The sequence below is a fragment of the Hyaena hyaena genome, unplaced genomic scaffold (genome assembly GCF_003009895.1).
Source record: "Hyaena hyaena isolate Hyena2069 unplaced genomic scaffold, ASM300989v1 scaffold_1339, whole genome shotgun sequence".
NCBI lineage: Eukaryota > Metazoa > Chordata > Mammalia > Carnivora > Hyaenidae > Hyaena > Hyaena hyaena.
The window spans coordinates 255176-275981 of NW_024081973.1; the positions used below are offsets into that span (position 1 = coordinate 255176).

General features: G+C 38.1%; 1 protein-coding gene across 1 annotated transcript in view; it reads left to right on the plus strand.

Moving 5' to 3' along the window:
* The first annotated feature begins 6419 nt into the window (after nucleotides 1-6419).
* The window catches only part of TES (testin LIM domain protein), a 48474-nt gene continuing 34087 nt past the window's right edge, over nucleotides 6420-20806 (plus strand). Inside the window, exon 1 of the mRNA XM_039223371.1 lies at nucleotides 6420-6606. Coding sequence (XP_039079302.1) covers nucleotides 6580-6606 — 27 coding nt within the window. The 5' untranslated portion in view covers nucleotides 6420-6579. The remainder of the gene's footprint in view (nucleotides 6607-20806) is intronic.

The window sequence follows — 20806 nt, forward strand, 5'->3', positions numbered from 1 at the left end:
ATTATCTATAGCATATATTCTAGGACTGCCCAATTATATATTGCATTTGTGTGAGATATAGATAACTTGTTTCTGTAATCCAGAGTCTTTCAGATCAAGAAGAATAGTATTCAAAGAGCTATAATCATTTAACCACACCTATGGAGCATCATCCACACCTGGACTTGATTTAGGTGATAGATACTAAACTTTGAACTGAGGAGCCTTGAAGACCTTAGATGGTGAAATAATTATATGTGGCATGTGGAAGGGATGTGAATTTTTGTGACAATAGGGCAGTTGGTAGAAGATTATATTTTCCAAAGCTTGCAACATTATTTCCCATCTTGTGTACTCTTCTTAAATTGTGATTTTGACACTCCTCTTATCAAGGTGAGGTCTATGTCTCCTGCCATTAAACTAAAGGCAGATCTTTGTGACTATCTCAAACAATAGAACATGATGGAAATGACACTGTATGACTTTACAAGCCAGATCATAAAAACACCATAAATTCCACCTCAGTCTCTTAGAACACTTGCTTTTGTTGTTGTTGTTGTTGGCTGTTGTTGCTGTTGATTTATTTTTAATTTTTTAATTTCAGTATGGTTGACAAAGAGCATTATATTAGTTTCAGATATACAATAAAGTGATTCAATCTTTTTATATATTATGCTGTGCTCACCACAAGGTAGGTACCACCTGTCATTATACAATACTATTACAATACCACTGACTACATTCCCTATGCTGTATCTTTTATATCCATGACTTATTCATTCCATAACTGGAAGCCTGCATCTCCCACTCCCTTCACCCATTGTGCCCATCATCCATCCTCCTTCCCTCTGTATTTATTGTTCTGATTCTTCCTTTTGCTTGTTTATTCATTTATTTTGCTTTTTTAGATTCCACACATGAGTTTTTGAAACCCGGCCAACATGTTGTAAATAAGTCCAAGCAGCTAAGAGAAGCCTAGCTAAAGAGGAACTGGGCCACAAATGTCTTTGAGTTCCCAGCTGATAGCCAGCACCAACACACCAGTCGTGTGAAGCCATCTTGCAGTGCTCCAGTTCGGCCATCTCAGCTGAGGTTGCATGCAGCAGAGACAAAGGATCCTTGCCTTTCCTGCTCAAACTGTAGATGTGTAAACAAAATAAATGTTTTTTTATTGTTTGAAGCCAGTAAGGTTTGGGGTGGCTTGTTGTACAACAGTAAACAATAGATTTCTGGAATCATTGAAAGCACTGGTTCTCAACTGAGAATGATTTAGCTCCACATAAGACATTTGGCAATGTCTGGAGACAGTTTTGGTCGTCACATCTGGGGAAGGGTGATAATAGCATCTAGTAGGTCAAGACCTGGAATACTCTTAAACATTCTGCAATACACAAGACAGCCTCCTAAAACAAAGAATTATCTGGCCCTAAATGTTATTGGTATCCTGATTGAGAAATACTGATTTAAAGTTCCCCTGAAATAAGTGCCCTATCACTTTTTCCCTTGAGTTGTCCCAAACACCCCAATCCTCCAAAAAGGCACTCTTATGGCAGGACAGCTCTCCGGCAAGAATATCTCAAACAATGCCTTTCAAGAATTTCACCCTAGGGGACAATGGATAAGGAAAAGCCTCCCATAAGTAGTAATCCAGTGTATCTAAAATGGAAGTAAAGTTAAAGTTACTAACAATAAAATTAATTGTCATATTCCCAATTCTGCAGGAATACTGTTTGCTGTGGAACAATGGCAATAAATAGGTTTGTTTGTTTTACGAATATAAGTGTTATTGTGGCCATGTTGCTTTTGTTCCCCTCACCTTATTAGATCAAATAGTGTCCTTCCAAAATTCATATCCACCTGAAGCCTCAGAATGTGATTTATTTGGAAATAGGATTTTTGCATCTATAATTAGTTAACATGAAGTCACATTTGATCAGGGTGGGTCTTAAATCCAACGACTGGTCTCTTCATAAGAGAAAGAAGAGGGAGGTTCAGACACACACACAGAGAAAATAGCCCTGTGAAGATTCCTCAGGAAGGGTTCATGAGAAATATATTTCCTAGGTTCTATGTTAATAAGTTTGTGATATTTAAATTTGAAAGTCACTTCATATAAAATCCTTGGCTCATACTATCTTTCTGGAATATCTTTAATATATTACTCTTTCTTCTGATCTAGATTTCTATAGAAGAAGTCTGATGATAATATAATTTTATTCTCCTTGTAAGTCATGTTCTTTTTAAACCTAGATATCCCAAGGACTTTTTTCTCATTATTCTTCAAGGTCTGGTAATTTACTAAAATATGTCTTAGTTTTCAGTTATTTTGCGTTAATTCAGAAGTAAAGTATGATTTTTCAGTATGTAGTTTCAAATATATATTTTTTAATTCAGGAAAGTTTTCTTGATTACAGTTTTTAGTATTTGTTTGTTTCTTTGACTTGGTTTTCTTGTTCAGGAACTCATTCCATTCATATGCTCCATTGTTTTATCCTACTTGCAATGTTTGTTACTGTCTCTGGAATATTTTCTCTTTTTTCCTTCATTTCCTTTTGATTTTTTAGAAATAAAATATCTTCTTTTTTACCTATTTTTCTCAGGCATCATCAGTTTTGCCCTTGTATTCTTTTCTGCTTAGTCTTTATGTAATATTATTTTCTTTATTTCTAATTCCTTTCTGAGTCTCTTCTGAGTTTTTCTAATTCTCCTTTGTATGGCTCTCTCCTGACATGTTAACTTATTAATGGCTTTTACTTTGTTTTAAAATAATAGCATACAGTCGTGTTCTGTTTTGTGGACACATTTTTCTGATATTCTCTCATTATCAACTGGGAAGTTATTCTGCTTCATTTTCTCTTTTTTTCTTATGCTAACGTTGTATTGAATTTGATCTTTATAATTCATTGTTGCTTGTTTTTAAGGAAGGAAGGAAAAAAATCCCCATGGACCCACCAATCAACTACAAACACTACTGACATTTTAGTGCATTTTCTTCATGTTTCTTTTCTGTGCAAGGTATTTTTTCATAGCTGTGAGCATAATGTATATATAATCTTACATTTTATTTTGTTCTCATAACATAATCATTGTCCACTATTACAAAAATTTTTAAGTAATATCATGTAGAACCTATAATAAATCTATCATATGGGTTATCCATTACTAAGTTAGCTAATGCCCAATGTTTGGTCAATGTAAAAAAAAATTCTACAAGGAATAGTTTGCTCTGAGAAATGTTGGTATATCCCTATAGAACAATGTGTAATCCTACACGAGCTGCTAATGAGCAATAATAGCTATCTCAGGAGCACAGTTCTTCTAACATGTGTTAACAGATAATTAACATTTCTAAAGAGGACTTCTGGGACAACATTAATTGAGGAGATAGGTATAATCATCTATCTAGAAAGTTTACTGCAGTTGTATAGAAAACTCCTTCCCTAGTGTTTCTAGAGTGTCTGTGCTTGTTTATAGGCATATGTGTATATGTGTATACGTATGTGTGTGTGCCTGTGTATTTATGATCAGCCATCTGGATCTGTAGCCCACATCCTTCTTTGGACCACCAGACTCAATCCAACTGCCCTCGAAAACTCAACACATTCAGGGGTGCTGGGTGGCTCATTTGGTTAGGCGTCCAACTTTGGCTCAGGTCATGATCACACAGTTTGTGGGTTGGAACCCCTGCATCGGGTTCTGTTCTGACAGCTCAGAGTTTGGAGCCTGTTTCAGATTCTGTGTCTCCCTCTCACTCTGCCCCTCCCCCGACTCGTGCTCTCTCTCTGTCTCAAAAATAAATAAAACAAAAAAAAAATTTTTAAAAAGAAAAATCAACACATTCAAAGCTAAACCCATCACCTTTTCAATCTTCCTTCTCTTCTGTTTCTTACCTTATGGAGTGAGTTATATCCACCATACCATTCACCTAAAATAGATTCCTAAGAGTCATTCTGGACTTTTTATCTTCCCTCTTTACAAACCAATCAATTCCAATATTTTCTACCTCCTTAGTATCATTGATTATTCCTTCCAATTCTCCATACCCATTGCTATTGCTTTATTTTGGTCCTTATCCTATTTCAAGTGGGATATGCTAGCATTTCCCAAGTTTACCAATGATTTCCTTTTTGTTAAATCCAATGCAGATTCATCCTTTCTCTACAATTTGACGTTGTTGACTAATTTCTTCTTGAATTTCCTATCTTGGTTGCTGGAACTCTACTTGAAAAAACTTTTTTTCTTACATTCTAACTGGCTCTCATCTCCTTTCTATGATTCTCTTGCTCAGCTTTGCTCAATTGTACTTATTGATACTGTCTTTTATTTTGCAGTCTCTCATTCTGATCTTACTATATTCATGGCTTTCAGATATTTAACTACACAGGATGTTGAGTTCTAAATCACTATTTCAGCCCAGCTCTTATCCCCAACATTTCTCCTTGGATACTTCACTTCCATATTCCAAATTCAAACCCAATATATTCAGAACAGAACATTTATCCTCCACCCTTAAAAGAAAGTTCAACTAAACAAAATCCTGCCAATCATCCTACGTTTTATCTTTTCCTGAAACATCTACATAAGTGATGAAACCAGAAACATGTGTGCTGCCTTCTACTCATTTCTCTGTCAGTTATATCTAGTAAACATTGCCAGTTCTAACTCCTTAATATCTCTCTAGCTTAACACTTGAATTGCTAAATAAGGACTCACAATCTAATCTTCCTAAATTAAAGCTTATCCACTTCAATTTTATCTTCTATAATATTGGCACAGTGGATTCCAGATGGAAATCAACTTCCATCCTTGCTAATGATAGAAACACAAAATGATGCTGGAGGATTGGGAAGAAAAAGAGGGAGAAAGTAGAATTTGATGGGTCAAAAAAAAAAGTCTCCATATCTTTTCTTAATGTCATCTCCTAAATCTCACCAAATAAGACCCAAATGGGCTTATGTCATGACATTTGTTTAATGTCTTATTTAAACTGTTTTATTGGACATTTTCCATCTGTCAAGCTCCCTGAAAGAGACCAAATTGCTTTGTCATTGCTAAGCATCATGTTCAGGGAGCTTATATCCAGTAAACTTTGTAAAGGCCTAAATATGTTAGGATAGTTTGGGAAAATGGGATGAAAAAGTTTTACTTCAACTGAGTTAGAATGAAAAAATTCACAAACCATTTTGGTCATTCCAGTTTGGTCATTTAGTTTATTAATAGGATAAGAAAAACATGCACATTATAAATCAATGCTCTGTTGAACAATGTTAACGAATAGCCAAGTAAGCAAAGGGTTGAGCGTGGTGGCTAAAATGAGTTTTGGGTGTTTCCTATACCAAATTTTCGGAGGCAAAGGAAGAGAGATCTATATCCAGATATCTACATTAGGGAAAAAATTTTTTTTAATAATGCTTGATTAGGTCACCTTTTGGCTGCACATTATAGTTTTTTTGTCATTACCACAAACTGAAAAAGAAGTGGGCTCCTGTCTTTTGCTTAGCATACTGTGTTTATGTTTCCAAACATGTTGGAGGCATCCCTTAGACTCATGAGCACTAGCCCTGCCTCCAAGAAAGAAATTGGGCAGATCCTTACGCCTCTGTGGTCCTCAGTTCCTAGAAAAATTAGAAAGCTAGACTCAGTAATCCCTAGGCTCCCTTCCAGACCCAGAAATCCGACGGCATTCATTGTGATCACTCCAGAATGAGGCCATGAAATAGCTCTGCTGCTCTAGTACTGTTTGCTATGCCTATGTAACTTCATCAAGGCATGAGAACAGGAGCAGCCTCACATCATTTCAGGTAGCAGGGACAAATGGGGAAGCCTCCACTTCCAAAGGAATGACACAACTGTCTTTGAAGTGATTCACATCATCCTTGTTTTTGAACAATTGAATTGAATGCTAGCGAAACCTATATATATTATAGATCAGGGCTGTGAGATGAAGTTCTTTGCCAGTGCTTGGGGTTATGGACAATAGCATTTGAGACCTGGCCACCTCTATAACTCAATAGTGAAACTAGGGTGCAAGCCCATCACAGAAATCCCTAAAAGTCCCCACTATCTCTTCTCTTTGCCCCGAAAATAAACCAAGAAGCTAACAGTGAGATAAGGACTGCCCAGGACACATATCTAAGGTCTCAGGCAAACACAGGTACAAGCTGCCAGACTGGAAAGAGGTCTTCCTCATCTTCGGATAGGGGTTGGGTGGTCCCCAATTTCTTTGCTAGAGAATCTGCATCAGCTACGTGCACCCGCAGAGACCGGTCGGAGTTACCCAAACGCGGCCCCGCCCCTCACCTTGCCAGAGACCGGCTTGGGCAGCGAAGGTGCGTGCGGCGTTCGGTGATTGGCGGCCGCCCGGCGCTGCTCAGCTGTCATTGGCTGCCTGGGCCTCTTTGTTCCCGGGTCCCCGCAGCAGGAAGGCTGCGGAGGACTGGGCGGCGGAAGTTTGACGGCGCCGGTCGAGAGGAGAGTGGCTCCGGTAGCGGCGCTGGAGTCCGGGCAGATCCTCTCCCAGTACCCTCAGAGGAGCCGGAGGCCCGGCGATCCTGAGCGTGAGATCCCGGGCAGGAGAAGGACCTCCTTTGACACACAAACATGGATCTGGAGGCCAAAGTGAAGAAGGTAGGGGGGCGCCGACAGCGGGCAGCAGCCGGTTTCACCTGCGCAGGTGCCGCCCCCTGGCTGCGGGTGGCAGGTGGGGTGCACAGGCTGCCCGGCGCGAGCTGGCTCTGGGTCTCCCGCACTGCTGGCCCAGGTACCCGTCTCTCCAGCAGCGGGGGTGCCTGGCAGCCCCGCTAACTCCTGAAATCCGGGAGCGACGGAGAGTGGGCACGAGAGCCAGAGCAGGAGCGGGACATTTCTCCTTATCTAACCATGTCCAACGGTTGGAAGTATTTGAAACTTCCCTTTAGTATGTTTCAGCTACGCCTGTGCCTACCTACGGGAAAAAAAAAAAAAAAAAAAAAAAGGATGAGGGCAGGGCGAGTTCGGGCGAGATCGTGACACTTCTTCCTGTCTCAGGAAGTTCAACTTTATTAAGCCTTTGTGGTTTAGGAGCACTGATGTGACTTTGACAGTTCAGACCTCCTCCCCTCCCATCTTCGCTGAGGGTGGCTCTCAAAAGTGAGAGTTCATTTAATGCATATCCTTAGTACTCGCGGCTGGTGATAACGTGAAAAGTGATTTTCCTTTTTCTTCTTCTTCTTCTTCTTTCTTCTTTCTTCTTTCTTCTTCTTTCTTCTTCTTCTTCTTTCTTCTTTCTTCTTTCTTCTTTCTTCTTCTTCTTCTTCTTCTTCTTCTTCTTCTTCTCCTTCTCCTTCTCCTTCTCCTTCTCCTTCTCCTTCTTCTTCATTATTGACTTCCAAAGCACTGCTCCCCTCTTAGTGCTTTATCTCTCAAAGAAAATGTTCTTCCATTTTGGCAGCTAGCCCCAAACGAGGGATTGTCACTAGTGATTTAGCGTAAGGAGACATTTCCAGCCTAGCTGCCCACCGCGCCCCTTCTGCCGCCCCGGGGGCTTCAGGATCCACAGCCCTACCTGGGCTGCTGCCTGATTTGGGAGCTTCACCGTCTCCTGGGAGAAAGGGGTGGACACCAAATGTGACTCAGAAGGAATGCTGATGTCACATTCTAGTGTAACATTCTTTGTGAAAGGTCTGGTTCCAGAGAATTGGAACCTGTTTACTTTGTGGTAAATTTAAGCTAGCTGCCCTTTATCAAATAGGGAAGGAAGTTCTACAGAGAGAGAGGGAGGAAGAACCTAACTTGCTTCTCTTGCCCACTGTGGTTGTCAATATTGCTATTATTTCATCTTCTAAAAACAAAGTTCCTGACTTGATTGAGCATTAATTCTGTTTCATGCCCAGAAATGGGTTTTTGAAAACGTAGGCAAATGCAAAATATTAGGTTAGGAAGCTGTTGAAAAATGAAAACTTGCAGTAAAAAAACAGTTGATCACTTAGGACTAGAACCAGCCCTCAGAAAACGAATATAAGGACAGGAAAATATAATGTAAATTATTAGTGTAGTGTGACTGCATTCTATTCTCTTCCTGTTTGGTTTCTTATTCTTTGCTTTCAAGTGACGCTAATATTTTTTTGTTAATCTCGCTTGCCACCAGGAAAGCATTTCGTTTTCTGCTTAGTTAGCCTTCTGTTGATGAACATTGCTTATTTTTTCAAGTAGGTAAGAGCTACTTAAGTTAATGGTGGGGGGGGGGGTGTCTTGACTGTGTTTACAAATATTGATACAAAACTACTTTTTTAAGACTCAGCATCCTTTTGGGGAGGGAGGGATGAATAGGTGAAGCACAGAGGATTTTTTTAGGGCAGTTAACTATTCTGTACACCACTTACATGGTTGATACATGTCATTATGTATTTGTAAAAATGCATAGAATGAACAACACCAAATGTGAACCCTAATATAAACTCTGAACTTTGGGGGATAATGATGCGTCAGTGTAGGTTCATTGGTTTGTAACAAAGATACTACTTTGGTGTGGGATATTAATACAGCAGGAGGATTTGGGGGGGGGGGATGGGTAGGTATAGGGAGGTATATGAGAACTCTATACCTTGTGCTCTGAAAAAGGAAATGTACTTAAAAGAGGGGGAGGTTAACATTTAAAAGTGATTTTGAAATTATTTGGGACAAAGAAGAAGTAATTCTGAAGGAGAAAGTCCAAAGTTATGAATTAGTGTCCTTGCAAGGAAAACATCCAGACATTATTTATAAACAATTTTCTTAGTTTCAAAATTTGGATTATGAAAAAAAAATGCCCTTTGATATGTGGTGTAATCTTTTCTCCTTGGTTTTTCCAACCAAGAATATTATCCTTTTCTCTAATCCTCCTCTTCTCCTTCCTCCACCCCAAAGAAAAAAGGATCCCATAAATTCAAGGCTCTTACAATCCCATGATGGTAACAAATCCTTGTTTCACTACCTTGTCATCACTGCTGATTCTCAGGGAAGAGTCCTCAACTTATAAAATGGAAACTATTAAAAGACCCCAAAATGTCCAGTTTGACTGCCAGCCATATCCTCTCTGTGCCTTTGTAGGACCCTTGACAGACTTGATATCCTGTGGATTCGACAAAAAGTATCACAGTACAAAGTATTTGGCGATCCTAGGAATACAATTCATAGTTATAGCCATAATCGCAAAAAGAGACTTGCATTGTCTTTGGAAATTGTTTTCTAACATTCTGGAAGAGGGAAACATTACAAGATTATCTCTGATCTACTAGCAGAGCCTTCTCACCCTGTTTTGGTACCTAGTTTTTAAGTCTCTCTTCTTTTTGGCTTGGGTATACAAAATAATGGTTTGAACATACCTTTAAAAAAGTCAGGTTGGAAGTTGGAACAAAGACACAACTATTTAAATAAAACTAAATTTGACATCTGGTTTAGAACATGTGGTGTTTTTTTCCTTCTGAAACCCTTATACTGTTGATTTCATAAGGAATTTTCCCCCCAGCATATGAAAAATGTTACCTTTTTTTCTCATTAACATTTTGTGTAAAAAGAATTAAAGAGGGTTGTCTTGATTCCACAACAACTTAGGCAGATGATACTATTATAGGATTCTTGGTTTATAAAAGGAGAACTTGGTGTCCACATCATTTGCACAGATTTGGATTAATTACCAGTCCCACCATCACAAAGACAAAGGGTTTTTATAATTAGATTTTGCTATATTTTGTTTTGTTTGAAGCAGGAGAGCCGTTGCTAGGATGTGGAGCTTGTTTGGTTATACAGAGTTTTTGTTTTAATAATATCTTAGAGTAGAATTTGACTTTTTTATGTCTGTGCCCTGTCTTCTGAGTTATTTGTCTAGATCTCTTCCTTATGTCTATGTCTCTTCATTATAATTGACTTCGTGTAAGTAGAGCCCGTGTCTGCTTGGAAAAAACAATGGTCTTTGAGAAGCAGAAACAGAGTCTCATTTTGTGGTGAATGGTAAATCATGGCCCACAGCCAGCTGTTTTCCTCTTTCTTTGCTGTGTTACTCTCCCAGGAGAATCACTTTTTTCCCTTTAAAAACATACCAGAGAGAAAGAAACTCCAATAATTTCCCTTATGCTGCCTGGAATTGCTGCAGGGCTTTTAATTTTACATCTTACTCAGTTTTCGCCTCCTTTCTAACCTTTGTCTTTTGATCCTTCCTAACACCCTACATATTTTTCCTAGGACTCTTTTGTTTCTTTAATTTTATTTTTTAAAAAAAGATGAGATGCACTTTAATAATTACAGGTCACTAAAAATCCCCCTTCTCAGCATCCAAACTTGTTTTAAAAGCTTCTGTCATTCACCAAAGAAACATAGTAAAACCACGTGATGGCAGTTGGCAAGCCTACTGAACCACAAAGATTATTTCCATTAGGAATTAGAATGAGACTTTTCTTGTAGGTGGCCCTTGATTGAAGTAGAAAAGGCAAGTAAACGGTGACCTGAATGTTCAAATCTACAGTTGGATTCTCAGCTTGAAGCCATTCTTGCTGCGAGAATCATTGGCAAAGCTGGGGGTAATGGGAGGGCAAGGTACTGCCAGGGCTTTGCCTTAGAGACAGTTCCTCTGTTTCTCAGAACAAGTATAGAAGAAAGTGAAGTGGTCCTCAGCTGGGCTTTTATCTCTTCTAACCCATGGTGTGATTCATTACATTAATTGGATATGAAAAGTCACTTTCTCTAACTTGCCCTGCATATTGGTTTGAATAGAACTGTAGCAGGCTTTTTATTGATGTTATTCCTCTGTGCTAGCCTATGAAGTAGAATTGGGGATGCATCTCTCTGTGGCTGTTACCATGTCCCATCACTTTACTCCTTGACTTCGCTTTCTCATCTACAATACTAAATATTACTCATCCTTCAAGACCCTCCCCTTCTCCCCACCATGCACTATCCTCCAGGAAATCTTTCTTCTTGTTCCTAGCTGGATGCAAAATCTTTCTTATGAATTCCCAAAGCTTGTTATCTGTAACTCTCAGGACACTCATTCCTCTCCCTTTAGATTATGATTTTCTTCTTACCTAGACTGCAATGAATTCTTCTTGAGCAATGAATTTACTCTATTTATACTTGTATAGGTTTGTTTGCTGTTTAAAGCAATCTTATGAAGTACGCCTTAGCCTCATTTTAAGGATAAACAAACAGGCTTAGATATGTTCTGGCAGTTTCAGATAAACCTAATTATGATCTTGAACTACAGTCTTCAGAACCCATGCTCCTGCATCATGCCCTCTAGCCCTTGAATCCTCTCTACCCTTGCCTTATTTGCTAAATATATGCTGAATGAATTACCCTTATATAAAAAGAAAAATAACCTAAAACACATTTCAACATTTTTGTTTAAAGGAATTATTTGGAAAAAGTGGTTTCTATTTCAATCAAATTACTACCCTGCTGTTTTCTATATTTTATTTATACTTCATCCATGTTGTGCGTTTGCCCTGTAGTGTAATTTGTCATAGACCTTCTTTGGACAGAGACAAAGCCTAAATAAAGTAAAACTATTGTGCAAAGGGACTTCTCGGAGACTTTTACGGACAAAGAAATTTTATAAGCTCCAGTAATATTCTGGACTGTATCCCCCAGGATTCTTCCAACTTCTCCTAGCAGCTTCTCCTCCTAGCTACTTCATATGGTCCTTGAAAAATAGTGACCCTGCATTTGGCTCTCTGCTTTGAGATTTCAGTGACATCTTGAATTGTATAGAGGCACTCATGGGATGGGCTGTAGAACAGTCCGTTCTCCTTGCTGAATCCCCGAGGTGATAGAAAGCCTTACCTGTAGCATGGTAAGCTAAACCTTTCTGTCCCACAGTAGCAAAGTGCTCAGATTGCTGCTGAACAGCAGATCAGGTAGCTAAGAATGTTGTTGTTGTCACTGTTTTAAGTTTCCCATTCTTGATACAAGAAGATCTTTAAATAAGCAATGAAAGACACCAAAATGATCAACTATTTCAAGAGGCTCTCCCTGAGTTATAGGATTATACCAGCATTGTGAGCATGGCATTAACTTCATGGACCATCAGAGAACACCAAGGGTTACCCTGAGGGGCCTGTTTAGTAGAAAGAGAATGATAATTTGGCAAAAGAGGACTCCTTCATATGTCCTTTTTTTTCTGAGAACTATAAGTAGGAATACAGTTTGGCCCCATGCTAATTTGAATATAAATTTTTTACATACCCTATTACCGCAGTGTATTCAGCAAATAGAAAGTACCAGTATATGTAAAGACCTATAGTTCATGGAAAGATCTATAGTATATCAACTTTCTCACTTCTGTTTGTCAGTGTGATGTTGATAAAATCATTCTGAGCTGTGTTAGTAGATCTTGGTCCACTCAAGGTTTTGTGATGTTGGGCAGTTTGGATCTCAGTTTCCAGCTCTATAAAAATCAATAGGGGAATTGTGATTCTTTTTGACTGTGATAAATATTAGTAGTAGCCTACCAAGTAGACAAAGTTCCATAGTGCTTAAAAATCACACAAGCCAAGAATATGTAAGTATGTGTGATTTTAATAAAATGGTATGGTGTATAATTAGGTAGTTCTGTGAATTCCATGAGGAAACCTATACACTAAACAATTTTTTAAAATAAATCTTAGCTATTTTTCAACTTGTTTTTACTTAATTTACCTTATTAATATTTGTGAGATATTTGAATACATCCAGTTTAATTAATTTAAATGTGTAATATGCAGCTTCAAGTGCATAATAAACTGCCCCTTTACCATAGGTCAAGTAATTCTAGATGTGATATATCACTTTCCTTGGTATTTAATTACAGATAAGTGAAAAATAATGGATTTTTTATTGTCTTTAAAAGTTTTCCCTCCCAAAATAAGATGATTAATTTAAAAATTATGAGTACTTTATGTGTCAAACATTGTTCTAGACTCTGTGGGTGTAGCATGAACAGAAAAGATAAGCTACCTTGTATCACAGAATTTACACTATTAAAAGGAATGATAGAGCAAAAAAGTAAATGACAAAATAATGATAGAAAGCACAACTGGGATTATTCTCCTTAGTGAACTCCTTACAGGTCAGCAGTAGACTAGATTTCTGACATAGAGAATGGGCAATTGTAGTGGTAATTCCTAGAATCAGTTCCTGGTCTTGCAAACTTTGTAATTAGGAATTATTCTTTGTTTATCTTGTTGGCAAATGGAAAATAAATGAGAAAACAGCTTTTATGTTTTAGAATATGAAAAAGCTCATGAATGGACAATGCTATAATTAGTTACGATTTTATGCCTATAAAGTTACACAAATTAAGTTCTTCCTGGTAACATGCCCTACAAGAGTCATTCCTGGGTTCTATTTTCTGGTTGTATCTTTGTTTGGTAACTACTGCCATGAAACTATGATTTTTTTAAGTCTACTTATTAGATCATTAATATACAGAACCTCTAAGAAACTATTTTGCTCTTTACAAGGTGGTGACATTCAGAGAACATTATATAAATTATGCATTATGAAATGAACTTTTTCAAGGAGAAGAAAACAAAGAGGACTAAGCAAATTGAAAACAGGTTTCAAAACCTCATAGATTCTCAAGATTTTAAGGAAAAACAATGTGGTAACTGATAAGTTCAGCTCTGCTCTTTGAGTAAATATCATGTATTAAAATTTGCCTTCAGCGTTGTTATTAGAGAATTAAATGTAAAAGCTATGCTTTTCAGTTATCCAGCTCTAGTCTTTGACTTTCCTGTAAAAGAGCTCTAGTCATATTTAGAGTTGTTTCACCTGTTTTTTCCTAAGTACCCAATCCACTCAACTGCCTACTTAAATAATAAGGATTTGGAGAGATAGGAGTATACATGACTATAATTTTCTAATGTAAGTTCATGCTGTGACCCTAAAATGACTTGCTCTTTCTTCCTTCTCAGTCATCCACTATAATCACTACTCATTGTATCTGACCAAAATATTAGGAAAGAACAGAAGTAATAAAGAAGAGAACCACAAGAAACCCATACCGTATATTTGGGGACATGCTATGGAAGGTTCTTCATTCCTGTCACAGAGTACTTAGGTATAAAAACTGGTTGATAACAAGTATTATAGCTTTCATTCTGGTCATGTTTTAAAAAGAAGAGCATAGTGGAAGATTTCCAATTTGTCTGGTCCTTAGGTATTCTGCTAAGAATGCAGGACTACTTGGGTTTGGGCAAGGCTTGAAGGGGAAGCTATAGGGGAAGCCAGGCAGTGAGGACTGCTGAGATCTCATCTGCCAGATGACAGCAAGACTACTGCTATACAAATATGTTTAATCTCTGAAATGCTGGATCATCCTCAGATCACAAGTGATTCAGTCTGTGCTCATTATTGTGACACTCTGACCACCATGCAAAACTGTAAAAGAAGTTTCAGTTGTCTGTTGCATAGGTTCTTATCTAAACAGTGAGCCTCGCAAAAATAGAGGCTGAATGCCCAGCACACATGCCTTGGTGCTGACTCCATTAATAAGTCTGTAGCTACAGTGAATTTGCCCTTCCTTTGTTTGAATATAAAGTGATATCATGTTTCATTGCAAAATGATCATGTGTATGTTAGGTGGATTTTTGTTTCTCTGAGTATAATATCTGAAAGTGTTGATAGAATGAGTCACAAAGTAAAGGTAAAGAATATTTTTTCCTTTATGGGGTAGTGGCCTACAATAAAAATAACTGGGGGTTAAAGCAGAATGAAGTTACCCTTTGCTTTTCATAGAGAATATAAAAAGGACAATTTAAATGTAAGATAACAAAAAGTAAATTCCATTTTTACCAATATCACCTGTTGACTTTTGTATTCCTCAAAACACTGCAGTATCAGCTTTGGTAAGTAAAAGGAGGCAGGCAAACTAAACGAATCTGTAAGACCGATATATAAGTTAAGTACAATGCTGGATAGAAGGAAATAAGGGCTGTAACACAGTGTTGCTCAAAATAGCTGTCATTGTGAATCTGTCATGGGCCAATATTATTTAAAGGTTTATTTATTTATTTTGAGAGAGAGAGTACATGGGCAAGTATGAGCTAGAAAGTGGCAGAGAGAGAGAGAGAATCCTAAGTAGGCTCTGCTGCTGTCAGTGCAGAGCCTGATGCAAGGATCGATCTCACAAACCCGTGAAATCAAGAATCAGATGCTTAACCAACTGAGCCACCCAGGCACCCCATGGATGAATACTTTTAAGAAAACATCATAAAAATGAATTACTAAAAGAAAAAAAGGGGCAAATACAAGGCCAATTAAGAAATTATTAAGGAAAGGGACATCTGGGTGGCTCAATTGGTTAAGCATATGACTTTGGCTCAGGTCATGATCCCACGGTTCATGAGTTCAAGCCCCATGTTGGGCTCTCTGCTGAAAGCTCCAATCCTTGTGCCTGCTTTGGATTTGTCTCTCTCTCAGCTCCTCCACTGCTCACACTCTTTCTCTCTCAAAAATAAATATACATTAAATTTTTTTTTACATTCTTAAGGCCATCTGACATAAAATTTCTGTCAAATTGTTAGTAATTCCTCATAGCTTACTCTCAGTTTCTTAATATGTCTCTTTACAGACTGATATCCAAGACTTCACAGATTGCCACTTTTTTTAGTAGCACTACAATAATAGGAATACAGAAAACTAGTAGGAAGTCTCAGAAACAGAAGTAATTTTGAATTGAGTGGATTTGGGAGCATTTTATGGAGGAAACAACATTCAAACTCACTCCTATAGGATAAATAAGGTTTCATTAGGCAAAGAAGGCACTGCAGGAAGAATAAATAGCATGAACCAAAGGAACACAGCTGTGAAAAGTCCGAAAGCCTTTGATAGTCATACCATTAACATTTTCAGTTTGACTCTTCTAAAATAAAGCCGAGGTACATGATGTATAGTGATTTCTAATTCTACTAGGTTACAGGTTTGAATTGAGAAAATGTGTCACTGAGCTAGTACAGGAGTCTAGTGCTAAGGATCTATTTCTCTATCCTAACCCTGATTTATTTATTACACTTTGTCATCTCTTGAAGTCCAGGAGGAAATTCCACACTGACGTCTAGTTTGTGCAGGCTGGGTTTGGCTCTAAGTTGTGGGTTGGGACCACACTGACTCCAGAGACCTTTCATCCTCCTTAGATCATTGAATACCTTAAGCAAAAGGCTGTGTAGTGTGCATGCCCAACTGTAGGAATGCATTTTAAGCATTTGCTTGTGCCACACCAGTCATGTTCAAACTCAAAGAGAGAAGTGCTCTAGTGACTATGAGGCTATGGCAGGGATGTGAGTGTTTAATACTACTACCTGGGAATGAAGAATTGGGATCATTACTTCAGTCTGACACACACTCCAGAGTGGGATTGTTGAATATTGCAGGCTGACGTATACTTTCTTGAAGATATTTCATATGTCAGCAGTCTACACAGTATCACAGACTACTGATTTTTCAGAGGCTCAGAGGCTCTTCTGAAAAATTATAAAGGAAAATTAACCTTGCAGTATCCCTTACTTGATTTTTAGAGCATCCTTTTTTGTTTGTTTGTTTGTTAACATTTGTTTATTTTTGAGAGACAGAGGGAGGCAGAGCATAAACAGAGGAGGGGCAGAGAGAGAGGGAGACACAGAAATTAAAGCAGGCTCCAGGCTCTGAGCTGTCAGCATAGAGCCCCATGCGGGGCTCAAACTGTGAGATCATGACCTGGGCCAAAATTGGATGCGTAACTGACTGAGCCACCCAGGTGCCCCAATCAGTGTTAATTATTAATGCTGTTAATGTTCTCTGATCATTTCTTTTTAGTTAAGTAGACTTTAGCATCAATAAGTAAATGTTGGGAGAACCAGAATTGCCGCAGTTATCAGCTTTACAATCCTGGGTTCAGTTCTTTGCCCTGGCACTTACAAGCTGTGTGAATTTGGCAAAGTTACTTAACACTCTAAACCTCGGGGTCTTGATCAGAAAATGGGTTCCAACTATCTGTCTCACAGGGGCGTAAGGATGATTGAGATGAAATTTTAAAGCACAAGTACGGTGCCTGGACAATAAATAGATATATCATGATCATTATCAAGAAATCCAATCTAGAAGGAAGAAAATCCTGCATAGATCTTCAAACCACTTAACAGGCATCTGAATATATTATCAAAAGTACACTTTCAGGATATTATTGATACTTGGTGCTTTGTTGGACACAAAGAAATACCTAAAGTTCAATAACTGGGATGTATTATATTATTACATTTAGTTTGTTTCCTTTTCATAATTTCAAATTTTGATTTTAATTTTTATAATAAAAGTAAAACTTTTTAAAAAAAATTACATGTTTATTTACTTTTGAGAGAGAGAGAGAGTGGCAGAGGGGCAAAGAGAGAGGGAGACACAGAATCAGATGCAGTCTTCAGGCTCTCAGTGGTCAGCACAGAGCCCCTGATGTGGGGCTTAAATTCACAAGCCATGAAATCATGACCTGAGCTGAAGTTGGGTGCCTAACTGAGCCACCCAGGCACCCCCAAAGTAAAGATGTTTTAAGTAATCATTCCTAGTACTTGTTTGAGTAGGCATCATGTGCTAGTTACTATAGGAAGGATTCAAAGCTATATTCATGAGGCTCTCAAAAGGGGGCACTTGATTTAACATTACTAGATATTACATTTTCCTAAACAGAATCTTCCTCAGAGATTTTGTGATAAATTGCAAAAATGGTCACAGTACTTTGCAACGCTTCCATTAAGAAATGGAATCTATTTTCCTACCTTTGACTCTGGGCTGCCAAAAGAGTGTTGTAGCAGTGCAGTTGTGTGTCCTCCAAGCATGGACATCAAAAGGCCTTGTCTGCTTCTACTTTCTTGGAATCTTGCTGTTACTATGGAGCTAGCCTACCCCAGCCTGCTCAGGGATCAAACACCACATGGAACAGATGAAGTATCTCAGCTGAGGCCCCCCTAGGCCAGCTGTCCCTAGTTGACCTGAAAAGTGACTGCAGATGCAGTGAACCTAGCTGAGACTAGAAAAACCATCCAGCTGAACCCAGTCCAAGGTGCCAAACTAGAAAAGCCATGAGCATATTATGATCATAAACTACAGAATAAATGGTTATCTGAAGCCAGTATATTTAAGTACTGTTAGGCAGTCAATCATAATTTACACCCACTCTATTGTTAGAATGTAAGTCTTCTCAGCCTCCTACACTGAAAGCTATGGGAAGGGCATTAGAGAAGGCTTTTTTCACTTTGAGTTACCTTAATATCACTCTGTATGTGTGGAAAACAAAAGAATCAGGACCCCATAGTTTCCCTGATATCATTGGTCACTTGAGAATAGGTCATTTCTAATCTGTTGAGATCTATTTTTGATTTCTTTACTAATTGTTCTATCAGGATAAAGGAAACTTAAATTCATCTGCAACTGACATTTGATCCTAACTGTAAAAAAGCGGTATATGCATGTTTTGAAAGTGGTCTTTTCCCCCTGAACCCTAAGCAAATTTAAAATGATATCTGTGTACCCTTTGTAGTGCAGAAATCTTTGGACCGTGGTCTAACTATAAAACATAAAGCATGTGAATCCAAAGCATTTCCCTAATAGATCAAACATCAAAAATGGGTCACCTGAGGGGCACCTGAGTGGCTCAGTCAGTTAAGCAACTGATTGTTGATTTCTGTTCAGGTTGTGGTTTCATGGTTCGTGGGATTGAGCCCCACGGGCTCTGTGCTGACAGCGTGGAGCCTGCTTGGGATTCTCTCTCTGCCCCCTCTCTCCACCCCTCTCCTGCACATGCTCGCTCACTCTCACTCTGTCTTTCAAAATACATAAATATTTTTAAAAAAGAAAGAAAAAAATGGGTCACAAATTAGTTAAGACTCTTATGTTTACATAGAACATCACATGAACATAATTCTTTCATTCTTTCAGAGTAAGGGATGGTGTGAAAAGACCAGACAATAAGTAAATAAGTATGAAGCATCTGGAATTAGGGTTTCCTGGATCTCTCCCTGCCTTTCCCAGATTCCAAGACCCCCAATCTGTGCTGTTAGACTTTGTTTTTATTCTAAAGGCCCCAGATGCCAATCCTGGGCAAAAGTAGAAAATGACAAATGACAGGCTTCTCATTTTCTACTTTTTATCCTTCATCTCCCCCATCCTCGCTGCCATTCCTATGCCTTCTCTCCACTGGGGTTTATTCTCTATGTTCCCTTGGATCCTTTGGCTTTCCTGGGCAACCTCCTGGAATGGCACTCTCAGCCAGTTCCACAAGCCCCCTGTTCTCAGCTTTGTGAGGACACACCTGCACTGCTTTCTTCCTGCCTGTTTTCTGATTAGATAAGCAGTTAGTGGCAATAAATACCACAAGTGCATAGTCATCTTCCCCACGCCCTCACTCATCTGTTACAACAGGTTACTCCTAAAGAAATAATACTCTAGCCTTTAGGCCTGGCAAAAAAAATGATGCCAATATTCAAGTTTTAGGATATACAAAGTCTTAATAAGGGCCTCTCAATATACAGCCATGTGTGGGATACGCTCTTTAGAGTCAGCTGTTGAGGTAGTGATGTAAGACCAAATTAGGACTGTTTGTTGTGATCTAAATCCTTTCAAGGGACTACTACAGACGCCTTTTGGACTCAGGTTTTTAAAATTCCTTCTATAGCTAATAATTGGGAAGCTTTGAGGGCTGTGTATAAAAGCACATGCCGTTGCTGACTCTTTCCAGGGAGCCGGAGCTCAGCTAATCCTGTTAAGAAACCATTTCAGCCGCAGTCATAACCTGTTAATTGTGACATTTTTATGGCCGGCATTGTCTTTCTTAAAGTAATAGATTGAGAAGGAGGCCTTTTCTGAGTAGTTATACTCAAAGAGGAGAAAACAGAGGAGGTATTCTATTGGTGAATATTTCAAGCAACTTCCTCTAAGCAATAGAATAGAAATAATTTAATAGTTGTCAGTTCGAAACATGTTTAGAAGGAACCAGCATAAATTGAACAGACAATACATTTTTAAATAATTTGCTTACTTAAAATAAGTGTAGATTTTTTAAAAATCTAAATTATTTGTCCATAGTAAAATGGTGAAGATACATTAGGTTTAAATAGGTAAGCAGTATTAGAAAAATAGTTAGGAACATCTAACTATTTATAGTTGTTCCCAATTGGGAAAAAATTCCAATATTACCCAATTGGAATCAAGTAATTTGCATCCTGATATCACAAAGAAGGGTTTTATATGTTTTTTTTACTTAATTCCATCACCAGATTGATTTATGTAATAAAACAAAGTTTATATAAATTTTTTTCCATTTTTTATGTGTCCATTAAGGAGGACTATGGCATGTTATAAAAATAGTGAATTTTTTGTCTTAAATATATTTTTGAAAACTTCTTCCTAATCAAACCTGATATTTGTATTCTATTTTGTGATTGTGTTCTAAAACACAAGAAATATGTGTGTATATATGTATTACACAAGTGTGTATATATGCTGAGATTGATGGAAATAAGACTTAGAGACTAAAAATCATATTCTACCCTGTCTTCTGGAAGACTGTTCCCTGAGCCTGACTGAGTAAACAGCTAACAGACTGAGAGGAATAAGAATATTTATAAGGAAGGAGAAAAGCTCTGTGTTACTATGCCTATTTGAGTGAAGAGACGTTTAAATATTGAAATGGAAAAAAATAAAGACAAGAGCAGTAGATAAGCACGCCCTTTACTCCTTCACTTTGTAATATGTCTGTCTCATCACAGATCTCTTAGTCTTTGAAATTAAACTCAAAACAGAAAAGAGGTTGTGGAAGGCAGCTTCTAAGATGGCCACCATTGATTCCCAACTCCTAGAATTCATACTCTTT